The following is a 21,742-nucleotide window of genomic DNA, read 5'->3' on the forward strand; positions in this document are numbered from 1 at the left end:
GATGGGAAGGGGTTGGTGACCACTGGGGGAATACGGGGAGGTCATCCCTGATTCCCTCGGTGGTCATCTGGTCAGTTCGGACACCTTTTTGGTTTGGTCCTGAAAATAAATGGACCAAGTCGGACAAATGCTCGTCAGGGCCACCCTTCTTTTTTCCATTATCGGCTGAGAGCACCCATGTGTTAACCACACCCCAGTCCCACCTTCGCTATGCCTCCATACACCCCCTTAAACTTTGGCTGCTCCTGTGACGGACTGCAGTTGAAGGCGACCAAAATTGGCTTTCGGTTATGCCGATTTGGCTGCACCTGAGAGAAGAGCGCCAATCTCCCGATTTGTGTCGGAAGATGGGCGTCCTTCTCTTTCAAAATGAGCAGGATAGTCCCCTATTCTGTATAGCGTGCCTAAAGATCCGTTCTGAAATCCAAGCAGATTCTATAACAATGCGTGTAGCTTAACAAGCTTCACAAGCTAATGAGAACTGAACAGCACTTAACATGCAATAATTTATTTATTTATTGATTGATTGATTGCATTTATATCCCACATTTTGCCGCCTAATGGTAGTTTCAATGTGGCTTACATACAACAGGGCATACAATTACAGTGCTTCAGTGTGATTGAAGAGTATCGTTACAACAAGGCAGACGATTACAGTGATTGACCACTAATTGACACTAATTAAAATTACGCGCACAACTCGCTAAGCATATTCTGTAATGAAGCGCCAAACTTCAAACGTTTGCAGGCCAAAAAGGGTGTGGGTTATGGGTGGAAAATGGGTATTTCGTGTGTGTTATGAAATTTACACCTGTAGTTATAGAATGTAGCCCAGTGCATGTAATCTACACCCTGGGATTTATGCTTGTTTTTGTTGGTGTAAATGGATGTGTGTGGTTCTAGGTGCTGCGATATCAACCTAGCATACTCTGTATACCGTGCCTAAATCATGGCACACTTATAGAATATGCTTAGTTGGCACTGATTTCTGTGCTGATTTTTTAAGCATCATATATATAGCATCTCCCCCTTTTATGCAGGTACTTTCTCTGTCCCTAGAGGCTCACAATCTAAGTTTTGTACCTGGGGCAATGAAGGGTTGAGTGACTTGCCCAAGATCACAAGGATCTACAATAGGAATCAAGCCCATGTTACTTGGATCAAAGTCTGCTGTGAAACCATTATGTTAGTCTTCTCTGTCTTGGCCATCCTCCATCATCCTCTTGGCCAGGGAACCACGGATTGTTCCCTGTGCCAGGCAGGAGGAGGTATCATATACATCATCTTTATGTACATGATATTCTGTACATGTGTGGGCCTGTTTTCCCATAAAGAATATCTCTGAGCTCTTCCCTGGCTTTGGGGCAGCTTGATATTTATTTATAGAATTGCCACCTATAGTAGCAAGATTCCAGAATCCTCAAGAGTTACAAGATTCCAGAATCCTCAAGAGTAACAAGATTCCAGAATTCTCAAGAGTAGCAAGATTCCGGAATCCCAAAGAGTAGCAAGATTCTGGAACCCCAAAATCCTACATAGTCTAAAGGTGCAGTAAAGAACTTTTCAGTGCAGTATATGTAGGGGACTTGATGGGCATTTAAGCCTTTGCGCTTATCATGCATTACTATCTGCTGTGGAAGCCATTCAAGGGCAACAACTTGCCACACTTTAGTAACAGTTCCCTATGAGTTTAGCATTCAGTCAGGTTATACCAACTCATTTTTTGAAATGTTTCTTCTCTACAGATTATGCTGCTGACAGACCCAGAGATCGAGAGCAGTTTACTGATCAGCTCGGATGAAGGGGCCACTATCAAAGTACCGGCTGAACTTTTACATACAGAGTCTGCTCTTTCATTCCAAGCAGGGAAGACTGGATTCTCGCTTACAGTCTTGACCAAAGGTAAGCACGCTTAGCAGCTTCTCGGCAAGCAACAGAATGACCTCTGCTTTTTCTGCAGAAGCTGATTTCGTACTCTATTCCTAATCATAATTACGATTGTGACATTTACAAAGGCAGAGTTAAGTCAGGGGTGCTGAATTTACAGATAAATGTACATCTCCCATCATTTTGGTTTTAAGGAGGTGAAAATAGGGGGAGGAGGAAGGTTCTAGGGGTAGAAATCTTACTTACAACATACATACACATAAACATACATGCATGCTTTATCATGTGCATACTTAGGTGAATTTTCTAAGTGGCAATAACATATGTATTTCTGCTTTGAATGTTACTATCAGGTAAATTATAGAGACCCATGTATACCTTCTCTTTGACGTGCACAAGTCTCTGTGCCTCAGACAATATGCACTCTCATACTGCTCTTCAGGTGTTTCACAACAGAACCAACAAACTAGGTTATAACATGTTTGTCATTTCTGCACTCCAGTGCCGTAGCCACAGGTGGCGCCTTGATGGGTCAGGACCTACCCACTTAGGTCTCAAGCCCACCCAACAGTAACACACTTTCAGCAGCAGCTGGTGGGGATTCCAAGCTCCACCAGCTGAAGTCATTCCTCTGATGGTAAACCAGTGGCGTTCCTAGGCTGGCTGACACCCGGGGCAGATGGCCGATGCCCCCCCCCCCCGGGTGCAGCGCGACCCCCCCTGGTGAAATTACACCCCCCCCCCCGGGTGCATTTTTACCTGCTGAGGGGGTGCCGCGCGCCTGTTGGCTCCGAGTCCACTCGTTCCTTGGCTGCAGCCAGAAAATGTTTGTTTTGTGTTGTTTCCAGATTTTTCTTGTATCATCATGGGAACAATGGGGTTGATAGTCAAAGCAATTTAACTGGCCAGTTACATCACCTTCAGGGCTGCCAAGAGGGGGAAGGGTGGCAAAATTCCAGGCATAGCCTCCAAGGGGGGGCCTGGGCCTGGCGCGGCAAGCTTCTTCCTGCCTGCCTGCTTCTGGGTCTGTCCTCTCCTGCTCCTATGTCCCGCCCAGGACTTGGATGATTCGTTACAGTGATATTGTATTAATGCAATCATCCGGGTCCCAAATCTCGATATGGACAGGTGCAGGAGAGGACAGACTATGGGAGCAAGCAGGCAGGCAGGCAGAGGCTTGCTGGTGCCGGTGCTTGGGATCCCACCCTTGGAGGCAGAGACAGAAAGGTAGGGGTGGATGGGCAGGAGACAGCGGCAGCACAAGTGGGGAGGCGTGGTGCGTGGAGGTCCAGTTCTTCCCTGCACCCGGCTGTATGTCTTGGCAGCCCTTCATCACCTTTTCCAGGTCTAACTGCTCATTTTCAGTGGCATTTAACCAGTTGGTGCCACAGAAAATAAACAGAGTCTCCAGGAGCATCTGTGAACCATGGAGGGGAGTTTGCTACCATCAGGCTTGTGACTGATAAGAAATTCTTGAGGAATCACCAGGCCTTTCATTGTCATGACCGTGAATTCTGCTGGACAGAAGTACACAGTTTGTGATTGGTCCATATACATCACCTGATCCAGAGGGATGCCAGTGCTGGACAAGAGAGAAAGAAAGAAGAAGGAAGGAAGGAGAGAAGCAAAGATTTGATAGTGAATGATCTCTCTCTGAGAGGACAGACTAATTTGACACAACATCTGTGAACTGAACTCTGTGCTGAGCACTGCACGAAAAATTTCAGAAGCGGCTCTGTGGCTTTCTATGAACTGAGTAACCCAGCTGTACAGAGTAAGGACCTTGAACTATTCCTGATCTATCAGAGCTCGCAGGAAATCTGCTAGAGCCTAGAAAAGAAGCTGATACAATACCCCCTTGGACTCTGAACATATGGTACCTCAAGGGTGAGATTCAGGATTTTTCTTCTTATAGCTCAGGGTGTAGTTAGTCTTGGTTTTGCCTGTGAAGGACTGGTTTGTCCCAGGATCTGTGGTAATTAGCCTAATTTTGCTGCTAAGTGGTAATCTTCTCTCTGGATATATTATGGTGGTGTAATTACTCATAAGTGTGTGTATTCAGTATTTTGGTAGTGTACATGGTTTTGTAACTTGCTTTGCATTTTGCCATATTGTTATTGTTATATCTATAATAATAATATAGTTCCATTTTGGCATTATTCCTTTCATTGTTGTACAGCCTGACAAGAACCTGAGGCCACATTTAGGTACTGATCATCCCCTTGTGCCAAACCAGTCCAGAGTAATTGCTGCAGTTACCTTACAAAGTGCCTTTACACATCACATGGCTGGTTAATTGCAGATATCAGCACTTAACCGGCCAAGTTAACCGCATTAGTAGGAATGCATAAAGACAGGCCTGTTTTTTATGTGGTAACCCATCACTGGGTTAAGTGCAGAATATCACTCTTAACCAGTTATGCGTTACCTGGCTTCAGAAACCTGGAAATTCAATGCTGCCTGATATTTGGCTAATTGCTGCCAGCAGCCTGCCACCCACTCCAAAAAGCTACCCCTCCTGCAACTGCCCCATTGCTGGACAGATCTTGGAGAGGATGTGTGGGGGGTCAGGTCCACTGGACCATCAGGATTTCTTTTGCAGGAGGGGTGTGGGCTGGGGGTGGGGTCCAACGGGAGCACCATGGAATTGTTACTTGGGCTTCAGAGGGGGGCAACAATTTTGTATTCCTGGACCAGCAGGGATGATTTAGTTGGAAGGAGCAGGAGATCACTAAACCAACAGGGATTTTTTTTTGAGTTGTGCGGGGGGGGGGGGGGGGGGCTTGAGAGGGGGGATCTGCTGGACTCCAGTGGACGCCACTCTCAAGCCCCCCCCCCCACCCCTGTGGAACTCAAAAAACTCTCTGGCAAGCTGTCAAAGCTCCAAGTTGCAAACAGCGACCGATTGCTCAAAAGGGGATCCGTGCATCTCCTTTGTATGAGATCCCCTTTGTGCATCGGTCACTGTTGCGACGTGGTAAATTTTCCAATGGCACCTGCACTTAAACGTGTTCCACTGTGCATTGGGCCCTAAGTCCTTACTTAGACAACTAAATCCTTTTGAAAACAGTCTTCTTAATATATTGCATTTAACTCAGGGCTTTGAGGCACAGAAGTGACAGCAGCTTCTTATGCATGCATTTATTCACGTCACTTGAAAGGAGGAAACAATTCCCATCCAAAATTAGGAAATGAATCATCATTTAGAAGAGGAAAACAAATCACGCTTCACAACTTGAGGAACAAATAGAGAGTGCTCTCCTAGTTCTGAATAGGAATAAGTATTTCCTTTCCAAAAGAGTTAAACGTAAAATTAGCTGTTGTCTCACCAGGCTCACCAGTACACCTCCCTGGCATGGGCTAGAGTCCCAGGAAGAGCAATTTACTCTCTATGTGATTAGCCTCCTAATTCTATAACGTCAAAATTGTACGTTCGCCCATTTTTTCACATGCAATTTAATTGAATTAACAAGCCAATTAGTGCTAATAATTGGCATTTTAAAAAGCAGTGTTGGCACTAATTAGACTTAATTGGCACTTACGCGTGGCCCAAAAAAAGGGTCACAAAAATGGAATTGTAATGGGCATTTGGGAGAAGATCGGTGGTCATGGCTTTCAATTACACACCTAATTATAGACACGAGCATTCCCACCACGTTTCAGTGATGATAACGGCAGCACCTAAATTAGGCACTATTCTGTAAAACCGCGCCTAACTTTAAGCACGATTTATAGAATAGCTCTTTTTTCGGTGACAATTTGTTTGGGCACCATATAGAGAATTCACCCCTATATCATTTTGATTTGCAAATACTACTTTGTTAAGCAATTTTTGTATCCCTGGGCCAAATAATCGGCTGTAATGATTCCCTGGGCAACCTGGAAAGTATAGCTGTCATTTTGGTGTTAAGTAAATAGAGAAATGATTGCTATCTTTAGGCAATTGAGCAGGCTGGAAGATTTTCATTTATTTGTAAAGGTTTAGACATTGTAGCTGAATGTTGTTATGTTAAAGTCTGCATTTTATCACCTGCAGCTGTGAAAATGAGACTAGCACCTTTCTCCGCCCTGGCTTGAGAATTTAAATTAAAAAAAAAAAAAGCTCAGGAGAACAAGTATTTTTGAAATATCTTTTCTATCATTGCATCTTGTTTTTGCTGTGCAGGAGACCCCGGGGAGGGGGGGGGGGGGCACATCTTCATTGAGGCAACACTGGTTTGCTGAGGTACCCTGCTGGGTTCGGGTCCTAGGTCAGGACCAGCTTAACTGACAGACCTGCTGACTTCCTGGATCCACGCTTTCTACCAGTCACGACCACTTTCACAATCTAAAAGGTTCAGTCTAGGATGTATTCTGAACCAATAATTTACTTAAGGTTGAAGTAGTAAAAGGGAAAATCAAAATTCAAATGATAAGCAATGGTTTCAAAATTAGTTCAGATATATGCATTTCTTCTGGAGATCTCCTTTGCTATGAGGCTTGGGAGATGGGAGAGGTTCCGTGGGACTGGAGACGGAGGATGTGGTCCCTCTTCACAAAGTGGTGATAGGGAAAAAGCTGGAAACTACAGGCCGGTAAGCTCACTTCGGCTATTGGAAAAAGTAATGGAACGCGAGTGCTGAAGGAAAGGATAGTGAATTTCCTGGAGCCAATAAGTTGGAAGATCCGAGACAACATGGTTTTACCAAAGGGAAATCGTGCCAAACGAATCTCATTGGAATTCTTGACTGGGAGACCGGAGAATTGAATCAGGGATGTGCTATAGACGTAATCTACTTAGATTTCAGCAAAGATTTTGACATAGTTCCCCACAGGAGGCTCTTAAATAAACTGGACAGGCTGAAGATAGGACCTGACGTGGTGAACATCCAAAATGTGGATGTTTCTTTGAGAAGAAACATCACTGCTTTGCTATGCCTCTGACACTTTGTTTATTTATTTGGATTTTGGATCACAAGCAGCAGCAGTGAGACTTGAACCAGGACACCTATGAATTGCAAGACCAGTGCTACGCTCTAACCACTAGGCCACTCCGCCACTCCACTCCCTTGAAATTTGGCCATCCCTGGGGGGGGGGGGGGGGGGTAGTATGCAGATCTTTTGGGGGGGGGTATGTGTGTGTCAGTGGAGGCATAATGAAGGCGTGGACGTCCTTCTTTCAAACATTTTGGACATCCTCAAGGCCCCCCACAGTGATGGCCAAATGTCAAGGGAGTGGAGTGGAGTAGAGTGGAATAGTGGCCTAGTGATTAGAGCACTGTTCTTGCAATCTAGAGGCAGCTGGTTCAAATCCCACTGCTGCTACTTGTGATCCAAAATTCAAATAATAAACAAGAGGGTGTTGGAGGCATCCTTCTAACAGAAACATCCACATTTTGGATGTCCTCAATTGCCGTTCCCCTCCTTAGGAAGGAAATCGTGTGCAAATGAGCTAAGAGCAAGCAGCTCATTTGCATGCAATTTCCTTCATGTATGGCCTGTTCCTTTCCAGATCGGTAAGGGAAGGGCTTTTTCCCATTCAGTTAGTGGGACCAGTGCACTGCGAATGCCTGGCTCCTCCCACAACCAAACAATTTGGTCGTTTCTGAGATGGGTGTCCTCACTTTCCTATTATCGTCCGAAAACCGGGGAACGGACCATCTCTAAGGTCGACCCTAAATTTTCATGATTTGGGTGTCCCCAACCGTATTATTGAAACGAAGATGGACGTCCATCTTGTTTCAATAATACAGGTTGCCCGCTCCTTTACAGGGGCCGTCCTTAGAGATGGGCGCCCATCCCGTTCGATATCCCCCTCCACGTTACTATGTTTATTTAACTCATTTTTAAAATTTGTTTTTTGTTATGTTTCTACAAAAAATATTGTATCATTCTATGCTAATTTGGAATAAGGTACACATATCTTAATCAACTGGACCCACTGCTGACATGGGCCGTGTTTCATGGTCTGCTTCAGGGGATTATCCTTACATGAACTAGTGCGCACTGTTAGTCTCCCTTCTGTCTGACTAAACAGCATAAAATGTATTGTACTGTTTTGGGACTTGCCAAGTACTTTTAGCCTGGATTGGCCACTGTTTGGAAACAAGATATTGGGTTCTGATGGACCTTCAGTCTGTCCCAGTATGGCAACACTTATGTTTTTATGTTCTTAGCGGCTTGTAAGCTGCCGGCTGATGTAAGACCGGGGGCCTGATAGTCATACTATCAGGTAGCTGGACTGCCTCCTGCGGTCAACGCTGGGCCGGATATTCAATGTCTGGCCATTTTCGGGTGACTGGCGTGAAATATCCGGATTATCTTTGGCTGCTAAGAACATAGCCAAATCAATAGTCAGCCTGGCTGGCTAAGTTTCTAGTGGAGAAAGACAGACTGATATTGACGCTGCCAGATTTGGTCGCAAAGCTTAGCTGGCGATGCACTGAAAATCAGCAGATAGCCAGTTATATTATGCAATTAACTGGCTATCCGCTAAGTGCTAGCAGACAATATTCAGCGTAAGATAACTGACTATCTCCCCACTGAAATTTACCAGATAGCTGGCTAAGTACCATTTAACCGGCTGGTGGCATTCCTGGCCAGTTAAATGGTGTTTAACATCGGCCGGCGGATATTCAATGTTGGGCCATGTCCGCTTGTGGCATTGAATGTACAGGTATGTGTAGTCACCCAGAAGTTAACTGGGCACCAATTGATATTCAGACCAGTGCCTCGTTAAATTAGCTGGATACAGTTAAGACAGCTTTTTGCTTGTCCTAACTTATCTGGTCACTTTGCTGTTTACTGGGCTGAATATCGCTGCTAACTGGTTACGGGACTTAGGGCCAGCAAACAGCTCTAGTTGTAATGGTCAAGAGAAAGGGTAACTATTCAGCCAATGGCGCTCAACAGTTTTTTGGCTGCCTCCAGTCTTATTCCCAGATATTCAATGCTAGGCCATGTCCAGGCACTGGTATTGAATAATCCAGGTTTATGTGCTGCTATTGCCCAGTCCACCTTTAACCAGTGGCATTCCTAGGGGGGCTGACACCCGGGGCAGATCGCTGATGCGCCCCCCCCCGGATGCAGCACGACCCCCCCCCCCCCCCGCGAAAGAACCCCCCGCCCGGGTGCAAGCCGCTGGAGGGGTGCCGCGCGCGCCTGTCCGTACTTCGTTCCATGTTCCCTCTGCCCCAGAAAGGAAGTAGCCTGTTCCGGGGCAGAGGGAGCATGGAATGATGGATAATGAACCGACTGACAGGGCACGCGCGGGCACCCCCCAGCGGCGTGCACCTGGGGCAGACCGCCCCCACCCCGCCCCCTCCCCCAGGAACGCCACTTGCCTTTAACGTAGCTGGTTTGTACATGGCCAGTTAAAGCCAATATTCAGTGACACTACCCAGTTAAGTGCCACTGAAGATCAGCAGCTGGCCAGCTTAGCAGGGTTTAACTGGGCAGGACGTGAATGGGGATGTGTATTGCAGGCTCCCAGGCACCACAGTTAACTCAGAAAGAGTTACTGGCCGGGAACAGCCACCGACCAGTTAACTCACTTTTCAGTGACCAACCGGTCATTTTCAGTGGGATCTAACTAGTTATTTTCACTGAAAATGACCAGTTAGCGCCTAATTTTGCAAATCGGCTATGTCAGAGCCGTTCGGGGGACAGAGTCAGGTTAGGTCCCAATATTCAGACCTAACCGGCCAGGTTAGCACATAAATAGGACCATATAAATAGCTGTCCTATCTTTATCCACTAATCCATGGCTAGTTACTATAAATCACTTCTATAGCGCTGCCAGTCCTACGCAGCACTTTACAATTGAACAGTTAAGTCTAAATATTAACCTAATTGGTTGCGCTAGCTGTCTTTAAAACAAATGGAAATTCAGTGCTGAAACATGCACAGGGACATCATGAATTTCCAGTTTGAATTTCCAGTTTTAACACCGGCTGAATTTTGGCCAGATATTGTCTATGTTATACAGTAGCCTACTTAACTTGGTTGCCACCTGGGGAGTGTCACCCCTCCCCGGATGCGCATCACCCCTCCCCCCCCAAAGTGCATCACCCCACTAGCCTTCCTACTAGCAAAGGGGTTGCACTGAGCAGTTGTGCGGCTGGCGGCTCTGCCGGTCCACTGCCCCAGAACAGGAAGTAACGTCAGAGGGGCCATGGAACCGGCAGAGCTGACAGTCATATGAATGCTCCATGCACCCCCTTGGTGCCAGCACCCGGGGGTGGACCGCCCTCACCGCCCTGTCCTTGGTGCGCTACTGATGTTACATAGTCTATGTTGGACAGAAATCAGACTGTTTTATGAAGGTGGCAGTTGATGGGTTTCGAAGCCTTTTGTGCCAAACAGATATTAACACTGAGCAAGAGAAACCCCTAGAACTTTCCGTTAACGAGTACTCCAGTTAATACTATTATTATTATTATTTATTGCATTTGTATCCCACCTTATCCCAGCTATTTGCAGGCTCAAAGTGGCTTACATAGTATTGATAACATAGTTATTCCAGTGAATCAAGTATAGTTAGTATTGTGTAGAGATTAGTAAGGGAAGGAAGAAGAAGGAAGGGATTTATTAGGTTATTTATAGAGGTGGGCTTTCATAACTGAATGGGTTGGTGAAGTGGGTTAGTGGGGCTGTAGGTTCTCATTGTAGGCCTTGTTGAAGAAATATGTCTTCAGAAATTTGCGAAAGGTAGTTGTTTCGTCGATTGTTTTTAGGTCTGTGGGCAATGCATTCCACAACTGTGTGCTCATGTAGGAGAAGGTGGTGGCGTGCATCACCTTGTATTTTAGTCCATTACAGCTGGGGAAGTGTAGGTTGAGAAATTTGTGAGATGATCTTGTGGCGTTTCTAGGAGGTAGGTCCACGAGGTTTAGCATGTAGCTTTTCTTACTATAGTGATAGTGATGTCTGTAAGGTTTGCTGTTGTGGGGGTTCCCCAACCCATCCTGATGTGACTAAAAAACATAACAGACCGTGGTTTACACAAGGTAATCATTGGGACCAGGAAATAATGACATAGCATTAAATATGGGCCTAGCAATTAAGGAACACGAGGTCAAACGCCTAGTGGGAAAAGTGACACTATCTTCTCAGACACTGGATCTATATCTACCAGATCCAAGGAAGAATAGACACATTACGGTCAGTCTGAAACCTTCAATTTCATGGAGAGCAAAGGCTGTTACAACTTTATCTCTTCTGCACCGTTACAATATTAGAGAGGGTTTTTTTTTTGTTTTGTTTTTCTTTCTAAAGCTGTTGGCAAAATGACAGAAACAAAACAAAAATAAAAAATTAAGCCTCTAGCAACCTGCGCAGAAGGAAATTGACTCTCTCCTCTCCAATTCTTCTGGATTTTATGTGCCTTCCTTTGAGTGGTGTGTTCTCAAGGTATCAGCTATAAAGTGAGGGGTAAAGACTATTTTCACACTGCCCGCTGGAAACATAGTCCATGTAGTAAATTAGGAAGAGGTTAGTTGGAAGGATCTGTCATAGTGTTAGTCGTACCTGGAGGGAATCTGTTTCTCTGGTTATTGTTCTGAATTTACACAGTAGGGACACAATAATGGCCAGGTCGGGTCTTTTGCAACATGCACTATCCTTCTACATAGGGTTTACCTGTGAGTGGAAATGATTGGAACTGTCAGTTTAGCAGTAGTAAGATAACATGTGAGGAAACTGCTGGAGGTGACCTGAGGTAATTAGAGCTTTAAAGAATTTCAAAACAGCAAAAGACTAAAAGGACATTTCTATGAGTGAAGGGCACCCAAATGAAGGTGTCAATTGCACGCATTAATTATAGACTAGGCACATAATGCTAATTTCTGATGTCATTCACTTGCGTAATAGGCAGCTCAATGTGCTGCGGCGGCTAAGAAGGCGAACAGAAGGTTGAGTATTATTAGAAAAGGGATGGAAAACAAGCATGAGGATGTTATAATGCCGTTATGTCGCTCCATGGTGCGACCGCACCTGGAGTATTGTGTTCAGTTCTGGTCGCCTCATCTCAAAATGGCCTAGTGGTTAGGGTGGTGGACTTTGGTCCTGGGGAACTGAGGAACTGAGTTCGATTCCCACTTCAGGCACAGGCAGCTCCTTGTGACTCTGGGCAAGTCACTTAACCCTCCATTGCCCCATGTACGCCGCATTGAGCCTGCCATGAGTGGGAAAGTGCGGGGTACAAATGTAACAACAAAAAAACAGATATAAGAAATTGGAGAAGGTGCAGAGAAGGGTGACAAAAGTGATAAAAGGGATGGGATGACTACCCTATGGGGAGAGGTTAAGACGGCTAGGACTCTTTAGCCTGGAGGAAAGGCGGCTGAGGGGTGATATGAGAGGTCTACAAAATAATGAGTGGGATAGAGCGGACAGATGTAAAGTGTTTGTTTACGCTTTCTAACAATAATAGAACCAGGGGACACAAGATGAAATAGAATGTGGTAGGTTTAAAACAAATCGGAGAAAGTTTTTCTTACTCAGCGCGTAGTTAGACTCTGGAACTCATTGCCGGAGAAGGTAGTGACGGCAGCTGCCTGCTGAGTTCAAAGGGGTCTGGACAGATTCCTGAAGGAAAAGTCCATTGATTGTTATTAAATTTGGGGTTTTGCCAGGTTCTTGGGGCCTGGATTGGCTGCTGTCCGGAGACAGAGTGCTGGGCTTGATGGATCTTTGGCCTTTTCTCAGCTTATGTGCTTACGCATGTGAATGACATCAGAAATTAGCATTATGAGTTAGATTCTATATATGGCGACCAGAAAAATCCACTCAGAAAAAACCCCACCTAGGTTATTCTCTAAAGTATGCTTCAGTTTTATAGAATAGGCTTAAATTTCCCCGCGGTATATAGAATACGCCGAATGCCTCTCCATGCGACCAAAGTTGGTCACGTCCATTTAGGCCATGTTTTACTTGGCATAAATCCTGACACCTATTTTAGGCACAGAGCGGGTGTATGCTATAATAACGCGCATAGATTTTAGAAACACCTACAACCTGCCCATTCCGTACCGATCACCCCGCCCCCTTTTCAACTATGCGACTTGGAATTTATGTGCACTATGTTACAGAATACACTTAGCGAGTTGTGCGTATAAATCAATGCCAGTTAGTGCTGATAGTTGCTTGTTAGCATCCAATTGACAGCGCTGATTAGCTAGTTAACCAATTAAGTTACGTGCACTGTTATAGAATACACTTCGATTTTCCACGTGGAAATTAAGAAACGATAAATAGAATGTCAGGGTATGGTGTATAAGTACATAAGTAATGCACACTGGGAAAAGACCAAGCGTCCATCGAGCCCAGCATCCTGTCCACTACAACGGCCAATCCAGGCCAAGGGCACCTGGCGAGCTTCCCAAACGTACAACCATTCTTACATGTTATTCTTGGAATGTGGATTTTTCCCAAGTCCATTTAGTAGCGGTTTATGGACTTGTTCTTTAGGAAAACCGTCTAACCCCTTTTTAAACTCTGCTAAGCTAACCGCCTTCACACGTTCTCCGGCAACGAATTCCAGAGTTTAATTATGCGTTGGGTGAAGAAAAGTTTCTCTGATTTGTTTTAAATTTCCTACACTGTAGTTTTATCGCATGCCCCCTAGTCCTAGTATTTTTGGAAAGTGTGAACAGACGCTTCACATCCACCTGTTCCACTCCACTCATTATTTTATATACCTCTATCATGTCTACCCTCAGCCGTCTCTTCTCCAAGCTGAAAAGCCCTAGCCTCCTTAGTCTTTCTTCATAGGGAAGTCGTCCCATCCCCGCTATCATTTTAGTCGCCCTTCGCTGCTAGGCATTACTCTATAAAATGAGCTGGACCAGTAGGCAGAGTCTGGGCATGACATGGGCATTCCACCTTGCAACATGTGCACCGTATAAGATAATATCATATGTATACTGCAAGGCACACTTAGTCGAACCAGCTTCCGCCTGCCATTGACCTGGCATAAACTGTGTCTCCTGAGTTTCAGTGCACCAAAGTGCTTTTGTGGTAATATTCTATAATGGGCTAGACACACCTTAACTCTGATATACACAAGCACTAAGCTCCAGGGCCAACTCAACCTATGGACCAGGGTGATGCTGATAAAGGGCACCAGTCTGGTCTACCTTCAAACTCCTAGAGGGATATATGCCAGAATAGGATTGTGATGACCTTTATCATCAGCGCCCTGAGCCAGTGCCTGGTCCAGCAGTCCTCCCTAACTTGAGAGGGAGGGGAAGATACTGGATCACATGCCGGAGGAATAGGAGATATCAGCTTACAAGTGTGGAGGGGGGATGTCAAAGCAAAAGCTGGCTCGGGAGGGGGGGGCACCACAGTACCTTGAGCTAGCTTTGCTAAACTTGTCCTTTTTGTCATGCCTTCGTGTAGATATCAATTTCCTCCCTGTTTGCAAAGCTGCGCGAGTGGCTGCCGCGCTGCATTGCCGACAGCCCATTCAAAGTGAATGGGCTGTGTCGGCAGTACCGCACCGCCAGCCGCTAGAGCGGCTTTGTAAACAGGGGCCTATGTCCTCTAACTGCTTTGGAGGAATTTGTGAGGAATTCTAAAGTCACGGGATCCCTTATTTCCATGCTGAATAATGTATTTGTAATGTGAGGCACTGCTATTTAGCATTCTGACCTGAACATGTATACTCTGGAGGAAAGGAGAAACAGGGGGTGATATGATTCAGACGTTCAAATATTTGAAAGGTATTAATCCGCAAACGAACCTTTTCCCGGAGATGGAAGGCGGTAGAACGAGAGGACATGAAATGAGATTGAAGGGGGGCAGACTCAGGAAAGATGTCAGGAAGTATTTCTTCACGGAGAGGGTGGTGAACGCTTGGAATGCCCTCCCGCGGGAGTGGTGGGAGATGAAAACGGTAACGGAATTCAAACATGCGTGGGACAGGCATAAAGGAATCCTGTGCAGAAGGAATGGATCCACAGAAGCTTAGCTGAAATTGGGTGGCGGGGGGAAGAGGGGTTGGTGGTTGAGAGGCTAGGATGGGGGAGGCAGACTTATACGGGGTCTGTGCCGGAGCCAGTGATGGGAGGCGGGACTGGTGGTTGGGAGGCGGGAAATACTGCTGGACAGACTTATACGGTCTGTGCCCTGAAAAGACAGGTACAAATCAAGGTAAGGTATACACATATGAGTTTATCGTGGGCAGACTAGATGGACCGTGCAGGTCTTTTTCTGCCGTCATCTACTATGTTACTATGTTACTATATTCTCTTGTAAACCAACTCTCACAATACTTTTCTTTCCTCTAGAAATCTTTTATATGTTAATCCATTTTTTTTGTTTTATAGCTCTACAGTTCAGCTGAATTTGGAAGACGATGGCAGCTTCTCAGCGAAACAGTCGCACCTAACAGATTCTACTGGTAAGCAGGGGATGGTGATGTACATCAAAGTTACCTTTGTATTTGAATAAATCAGGGGCTATGATTAGTTATTCATGCAGAGCTTTTTTTGAGGTGGTACTTGGGGGTACTGGCACCTGTTAAAATTGACCCATGATCCCCAAGTTTTAATGAAAGAGCTCAGGCTCTACACACCAATTCTCCCTTGTCATAGATTCTATGACTGGTTGCAGGAGGCCTAGCTATTGTGGGGTGCGTCCCTCAGTGATCACCCAACCCCTGAAGGGTGGCCTGGCGTTTGAGTACCAGCAACTTTTTTGTTAGAAAAAAATACACTGTATTTATGACTAGGGTGCCTACGCATAAAAGCTTAGGGGAGGAGTGACCTAATGGTTAGTGCAGCAGACTTTGATCCCAGCATCCTGGGTTAAATTCCCACTGCAGCTCCTTGTGACCCCGGGCAAGTCACTTAACCCTCCATTGCCTCAGGTGCAAAAAAACAAGATTGTGAGCCCTCTAGGGACATAGATAGTACTTGCTTATAATTGGACTGTAGCCCACACGGAACCTGAACTCCGTTTGGGATAATGCGGGATACAAATGTCATTATAAATAAATAAATAAATAAAATAAAGGAAAGTAAGAGGCTGATTTTCAGACCACAGGAGTTAGACTGGCTAACTCCCACAGTCAGCGCTGAGAGCTGATATTTAATGCCAAGCATTGTCCGCTGACCGGCATTGAATATCCGGTTTAATGTAGACCAGTCAGATTTTTAAACAGCCAAGCTGATATTCAAGGCTGGCCAGCTTGATATTCCAGGGTTTCACATGGCCAAATAGGGCCACCAAACTTGGCCTGTCAGACTTTAAAAAATCGTCGGATAGCCAGTTATATTGGCTGATGTAACTAGCTATTTGCTAACCAGCAATATTCAGTGGTACATGGCCGGCAATGTCTCATTGAATATCGATGGATAGCCGGTTATCCTGCATTTAACCAGGCAGGTGCCGATCCTGGCTGGTCAGATGCAGCTAAATAGGTGTGGGGAGGGCGGTCTGCTTTCCTTTTTAGCATTCTAGCATTACTGGGTATTAACAACCTAAGATTTAGGTGCTCGCACTTACACCAGCTGTTCAGTTGCAGGTACCCAGAGTACTTGAAGAACAGGATCGCCCTCTACACACCTCCAAGGTCACTATGGTCTTCCCAAGGATTATTCCCTAACCACACCCACTCCAAAGGACATCACACAATGTGATATCAATCAGCTAGCCTTCTCCGGGGGGGGGGGGGGGGGACAGTGAGGGGGAATGGAACGCTGGAGGCTGGAGGCTGGCTGATGTCAGGAGATTTACGGACCCAGGCAGCCAGGAGATGTTACGAACCCAGGCAGCCAGACATGGAACGTTGGAGGTGCAAATCTCTCTATATAAAAAGCAACACCAACGTTCTATGAAGCCTCCAGCCGGAAGTGTGAAGGGGGCGAGATATCCGGTTTCCCTATGAGTGTCTGCCCTGCCCTCTCTGTAACACAGTCAGTGAAGGAAAACAGCAAAGCACGAAATCAAATCGCTGGCTCTGTAACAGTGAAGGACTCAGAGGGGGGAGGGGAGAGAGGCCAGAGGGCAGGGACACACACACTCCCACATGCACACAGAAGAAAACATTGCTAGCCCCCGTTTCATTTGCATCAGAAACGGGGCTTTTTTACTAGTTATTATATAAGATATGTTCCATCTTTGCTTACACCCTATGCTGTCTATTAAAATGTTTTATTGTGTATTGTGTTGACATTGTAGCGTAGCATACTATGTCATACTTAGTATTGTTATTTAAGTATTTTAACTGCTGTAATAGTCTATTGTTTATGTTTGACCTATGTTTAAATTATTCTTGCTGTACACCACCTTGAATGAATTCCATCAAAAAGGCGGTAAATAAATCCTAATAAATGATTAGATAAACTTACAGTATTCTGCAAATTACATGCATAAGTGGGAGCCCATCCTATGTTCCACCAATGCTCCACACCTGCATATACCCCTCACACACACCTGCATATACCCCCCCCCCCCCCTTTCAAATATGCACTATGTAAGTTAGGTGGATATTTGCAGACTAACATTTAAGCACCATTCTAGCACATACAGGGCTAAAGCCTAGTATTCTAAATATTTGTGTGTGTAATATGATGCCTGAAGCCTGCCCTGGAGCCTTCCCTCTGATGCATCCCACCCCTCTGGAAACAAGTTTGTATTGTCACATGGGCGACCTTTAGCATTAAAGACAAATGTGAACATAGATGATGGGGGGGATGGGGGTTGAGAGAAAGGGAAAGGATTGAAAGCAGAGGGGAGAAGAGGGGAGGGGAAGGATACATGCTGGATTGTAGGCAAGGGGGAGAGGGGAGGAGGAAATACCAGACCTAAGATGGAGGGAAGTAGGTGGACATGCTGGACAATGGGAGACAAGGAGAGGTATATGGAGCTGAAAGGTAGGAAAGGAGAGATTGTAGACAATGGAAAGGAAGAAAGATGAAGAGATGTTGTAGCATGGGAATGAGTAAGTGCAGGAGAGAAAAAAAAAGAGGGAGAGATTCTAGACCACGGGGAGGGGGAGGGGGAGGGGAGAGATGAGAAATACTGCATCATAGAGACAGTGATAGGGGTGTTGCAAGATTGTTGCCCTCTACGCCAAGGGTCCCCAAATGATCGCCCTAGAGCTGATGCTAGGGCTTGGAATTGGGGTGGGGAGAAGGGGTTTGAAGGTTGACACATGACTAGGGATTGCAGAAAGGGGCTGATGTTGACAGCAAGGTTGGCAGAAAAAGGATGAAGTTGGCAGATGGTGGGGAGGTAGAAAGGGGTTCATACTAGGGCTTGGAAAAAGGACTGATGCTAACACTGGAGCTAGCACAAGAGTTTTGGATTGGAGAAAGGGCAGATGTTAAGGGACGGGTGTATGAGAAGGGTTCTAGTGCTGAGCCTAGAAGAAGGGGGCTGACACAGGTTGGGGTTGACAGGGAAGCGGATGAGAAAAGGGGCTTGAGGCTTGGAGAGGGGTCTGATGCTGGGGCTGGGAAGAGAGGTAGGGGCTATTGCAGAACATGAAGAGGCAGAAGGTGAGAAGGAAGTCAGAGTGCAGATATAGAGTGAAAAGACAGAGTGGAATGGACTGGAGAGAAGGGGTCAGAATGGAAGGAAAGAAAGAAGAAAGTGATGAGAAGGGATCAGAATGGAGATGAAAAAGCAAAAAAAAAAAATTATAGAAGGAGGGGAATAAACAGGGAAAAGACTGGAAGGAGGGAAGGGATGAGAAGGGAAAAGTTAAAGTATCTGGAGAAGCTGGGAAAGGACTTAGAGGGACTGTAAACAAAGAGATGGAAGGGAGAGATCTGAGAGGGGAATGAGGAAACTGGGTAGCAGGCAGAGAAAGAATAATTAAGCTCTGGAACTCATTACCAGAGGATATGGTAACATTGGTTAGCCTATCTGGGTTTAAAAAAAGATTTGGACAAGTTCCTGGAGGAAAATTTCATGGCCTGCTATTGAGAAAGACATGGGGAAGCCACTGCTTGCCTTGGGATTAGTAGTATGGAACCTTGTTACTTTTTGGAATTTCGGAATCTTGCTACTCTTTGGGATTCTGCCAGGTACTTGTCACCTGGATTGGTCATTGTTGGTAGCAGGATACTAGGCTAGATGGACCATTGGTCTGACTCAGTATGGCTATTCTTATGTTCTTAAAGAGGCTGGATGCCAGGAGAGGCTGAATGATAGATAATGATTTGGAGCTGGTGAGGGAATGAGAGGAAGATAAATGAGAGCTGGGGAGAGGCGTGAGTGGAAGATGGAAATCTCCTAGGTAGGTGAGATGTGAAAAGAGGAAAACTGAGGGCTTGAGGGTGAGAGAAGGGGAGAATTAAGAGTAAAATCTAGGTGCTGAGTAGAGATGCACAGAAGTAAAAACTAGAGGAAATGATTAAAGGGAATAACCAATGTCAGAGACAGATGTAGACAGGAAAAGAAAACAGGAGAAGAAATAAAATTGAGACCTTGGAAAAGAACTTAGCTACAGACAACATAATAAAAGTTGAAAAGAGAACCTGGGACAAAGCAAATTAGTAAAAGACAATTCCCAGACAACAAGGGTAGATTACAATTTATTTTCAGTTAAGTAAGTAGGGTATGTCATCTTGAAATGTGCAACCCTGATAACATTAAAACCCGATTGGCTGGGTGTGCCCCGAGGACTGGGTTGAAACCCCATGTTTTACACAGTATAAAAGGAAATACGTTTCCGTTTCTTCAGTGTTCCACTGCATTCGGACCTTTTCGGAGTTCCCGTTTCTAGTTCGTGGTCACTTATTCTGTGTTTGAGGTTCTGTCTGTATTCTGCAGTGAGTAATAGAAATGAAATGTTCTGCGAGTGTTTCGTTTTTGTGTAGGGATCTGACTTGTTCTATGTTTTCAGCGGGAAACATATCAGTATCCTAGTACGCTGCCTTTTTACAGGTAGGGTCGTTGATACTGAGTCATGGACTTTAGTGCATCTTTATTATTTGTATCCCATATTTCCCCACCTATTTGCAGGCTCAATGGGGCTTACATAGTTTTGTAACACAGTTAATCCTGGATGTCAGGTACAATTATTATTGTGCAGAGATTAATTAGGGAAGAGAGTAGAGAGAAGAGGGAAGGAATTTATTAGGTATTGTAGAAGAAGGACTTTCAGAAGTGGATTAGTGAGGTTCTGTTCTTCTATATATGACAGGTCTTCTATATAGCTCAGGAATGGATACTTTACAGGGTTTGGTTACTGGAGCTCTGAAGTCCTCCCCTCCCCCCCCCCCCCCCCCCCCCCCCCAGTCATCCCTACTACCTTGGAAAGAAGGTGTTATAGGGGGCCCATCCCACTTGTGGCCCATTCATTCCTAGCTATACCACTGTTAGAACAACTTTTTCTCTTTTTTTTTTAAATTTTCTCCTGGATGCCAGAAAGAAAGAGTCTATTATTAAGAAGGAGCGTGTTTGAGATGGTGAAAAAGGGGTGGAAAAAATATGAGACAGAAATAAAGCAAACTGCGTGCAGAGGGCTAAGGTACAGAGGCAGGTATACCCACGGATTAGATTGTGAGTCAGAGAAAAGTCAGGCTGTGTGGGTGCAGGGCAAACAGACTCCTTCTGAGTAGCTTGGTAGTGAGAATAGAAAATACATAGAAAAGAGCAGAACAGCAAACACAGTTGGGGCTGAGGAATTGGGGGTGGGTGAGGAATACAAACCTTGTGTTTGTGTGAGTTCGAATCGCATGCTCTCTGCATCTATACAGACTATCAAGTAACTAGCTTTGCTGTAATGTCTGCTGTCTATAATAATATCTGGTGTGATGTGGGCACCAGTGGCGTAGGAAGGGGGGGGGCGGTCCGCCCCGGGTGCACGCGCTGGGGGGGGGTGTCGGCGCCGCTGGTTACCTGCTTTCTCTGCCCCGGAACAGGTTACTTCCTGTTCCGGGGCAGAGAAAGCAGGGAATCAACGGAGCCGACGCAGCTCCCAGAGACGACGTGCACTCGGTGGGGCGGAGCGCCAGTGGTAATGATGCACTCCGGGGGGGGGGGGGGTTGCGTGCACCAAGAGGGGGGTGCACCGCGCTGCACCCAGAGGGGTGAGCAGCGGCGACCTGCCCCGGGTGTTCGCCGGCCTCGCTACGCCGCTGGTGGGCACTGTATTGTCCATTAACAATAACCACTAACATATTGCACAATATAAGAAGCATTTCACTCTCATTGAATCATACCAATGCTTGGAAAATGGGAAATGGACTGGTGGGGGAAGCAGAGGAGGAAAGATAGTTTGATCCTTCAAAGAGATATACAGAGCTGCCAAGGGGGTCAGCTCTGCCCCAACACACTCATAGCTCCAGCCAACCTGCCTACAGATCTGCCTAGAACCGCCCACATCTCTGCCCAGAACCGCCCATAGCTCCGCCCAGAACTGCCCACAATTCCGCCCCTACTAAACAAAATAAACCAGGACCTTGGCCACCAATTATTAAACTAAAGTCTCAGCTAACACCAATGCACTAGTCCACTCATCCGATATTTATAATACAATGCACACCCATAAGTAGCAAGGGAAGCCTTAGATGATTTTGCCACTTCTCATGCAGTCAAATATACTGCTCTGAAATGGTATAGCGTTTCTTTCATCGGGTATCCCTGCAGTGAGTTCGGAAGACTTTTTTTCTTTTTTTCTGTATTGTTGCTTCCCGACACCACTGTGCTACAAACTTTCAGTCTTTTTAAACCAAATGTGCAAAGTAAAAAACTGAATACTTTAAACTTTCAATCTTTTAAAACAAATGTGCAAGGTGAAAAGCTGAGTACTTATCCAGTCTCGTGGGAATTCTTCCACTTTATTCCTCTTTATTCCACACTGCCTTCCCCTGAAACCGCCGGACTCTGCAGGTTTCAATTGCTTGCTTCAGGGACC

At 45.7% G+C, this 21,742-nt stretch overlaps 1 protein-coding gene across 1 annotated transcript in view; it reads left to right on the forward strand.

The window, feature by feature from the left end:
* Nucleotides 1–1,745: 1,745 nt before the first annotated feature.
* The window catches only part of LOC115459102 (VPS10 domain-containing receptor SorCS1-like), a gene marked incomplete at both ends in the record, with an annotated part of 299,388 nt that continues 279,391 nt past the window's right edge, over nt 1,746–21,742 (forward strand). Inside the window, 2 exon segments of the mRNA XM_030188967.1 lie at nt 1,746–1,817; nt 15,198–15,271. Coding sequence (XP_030044827.1) covers nt 1,746–1,817; nt 15,198–15,271 — 146 coding nt within the window.

The sequence above is a fragment of the Microcaecilia unicolor genome, unplaced genomic scaffold (assembly GCF_901765095.1).
Source record: "Microcaecilia unicolor unplaced genomic scaffold, aMicUni1.1, whole genome shotgun sequence".
In the NCBI taxonomy this organism is placed as follows: domain Eukaryota; kingdom Metazoa; phylum Chordata; class Amphibia; order Gymnophiona; family Siphonopidae; genus Microcaecilia; species Microcaecilia unicolor.